General features: G+C 54.3%; 1 protein-coding gene across 1 annotated transcript in view; it reads left to right on the plus strand.

Annotated features, from left to right (window-relative positions):
- The window catches only part of LOC102851198 (probable UDP-sugar transporter protein SLC35A4-like), a 104,375-nt gene extending 103,823 nt beyond the window's left edge, over positions 1 to 552 (plus strand). The window contains exon 3 of the mRNA XM_006881352.1: positions 7 to 552. Coding sequence (XP_006881414.1) covers positions 7 to 552 — 546 coding nt within the window. The remainder of the gene's footprint in view (positions 1 to 6) is intronic.
- The last annotated feature ends 452 nt before the right edge of the window (positions 553 to 1,004 follow it).

Here is a 1,004-nt window from a genome sequence, read left to right on the forward strand (position 1 = left end):
CGACAGGGACTAGCAGTGCTGCTGCTAATGGCAGCAGGGGCCTGCTACGCAGCTGGTGGCCTCCAAGACCCCCGGATCACCTATCCTGGGCCCCCTGCAGTAGCTGCTGCTGCCCCTATGCCCCTGCACATCACCCCACTGGGACTGTTGCTCCTCATCCTTTATTGCCTCATCTCAGGCTTGTCATCTGTGTACACAGAGATGCTCATGAAACGCCAACGGCTACCACTGGCACTTCAGAACCTCTTCCTCTATACTTTCAGTGTGCTCCTGAATCTAGGTCTGCATGCAGGCAGTGGACCTGGCCCTGGCCTCCTGGAGGGTTTCTCAGGCTGGGCAGCACTCATGGTGCTGAGCCAAGCACTCAATGGACTGCTCATGTCAGCTGTCATGAAGCATGGCAGCAGCATCACGCGCCTCTTTGTTGTGTCCTGCTCACTGGTGGTCAACGCTGTGCTCTCAGCAGCCCTGCTGCAACTGCAGCTCACAGCCGCCTTCTTCCTGGCCACACTGCTCATTGGCCTGGCTGTGCGTCTCTACTATGGCCGTTAGCCCTAACCATCTCCATCCTGGCTACTGACCCTGAAGGTTGGGTATCACCATCAGAGCAACCTCCCAACCCTCTTCTCCCCTTTGCAGCCCTGTCACAAGTGCCTTGTGAGAAAAGCTGGGGAAGTGGGAGCAGCCAGGACAGTCTCTAGAGGTGGGTATATAAAGGAAAAACTACTAGAAGGTTTATAACGGGTGTTTAGCTATGGGAACAGCAAACACAGACTCCAAAGTTCTTCCATACTAGGCATTTAGGGAAACATCAGTATCTAGGCCTAAAAAAAAGACCCCATTCTTGCCTGGTCAAAGAGGATTCCTGTCTCATGCTCTGTCATTAAGGGAGCTGTGGGAAGCAGGTGGCATTCCTTACCCTCTGTGGTCACCTTGGTAGGCATAGAGCCTGATGCTGGATCTTCCAGCCCAGCTGTTGTACATGACTTCCCTACGGGAGAGAC

This window comes from Elephantulus edwardii, unplaced genomic scaffold (assembly GCF_000299155.1).
Source record: "Elephantulus edwardii isolate Elephantulus edwardi_28Jun2011 unplaced genomic scaffold, EleEdw1.0 scaffold00014, whole genome shotgun sequence".
Lineage (NCBI taxonomy): Eukaryota > Metazoa > Chordata > Mammalia > Macroscelidea > Macroscelididae > Elephantulus > Elephantulus edwardii.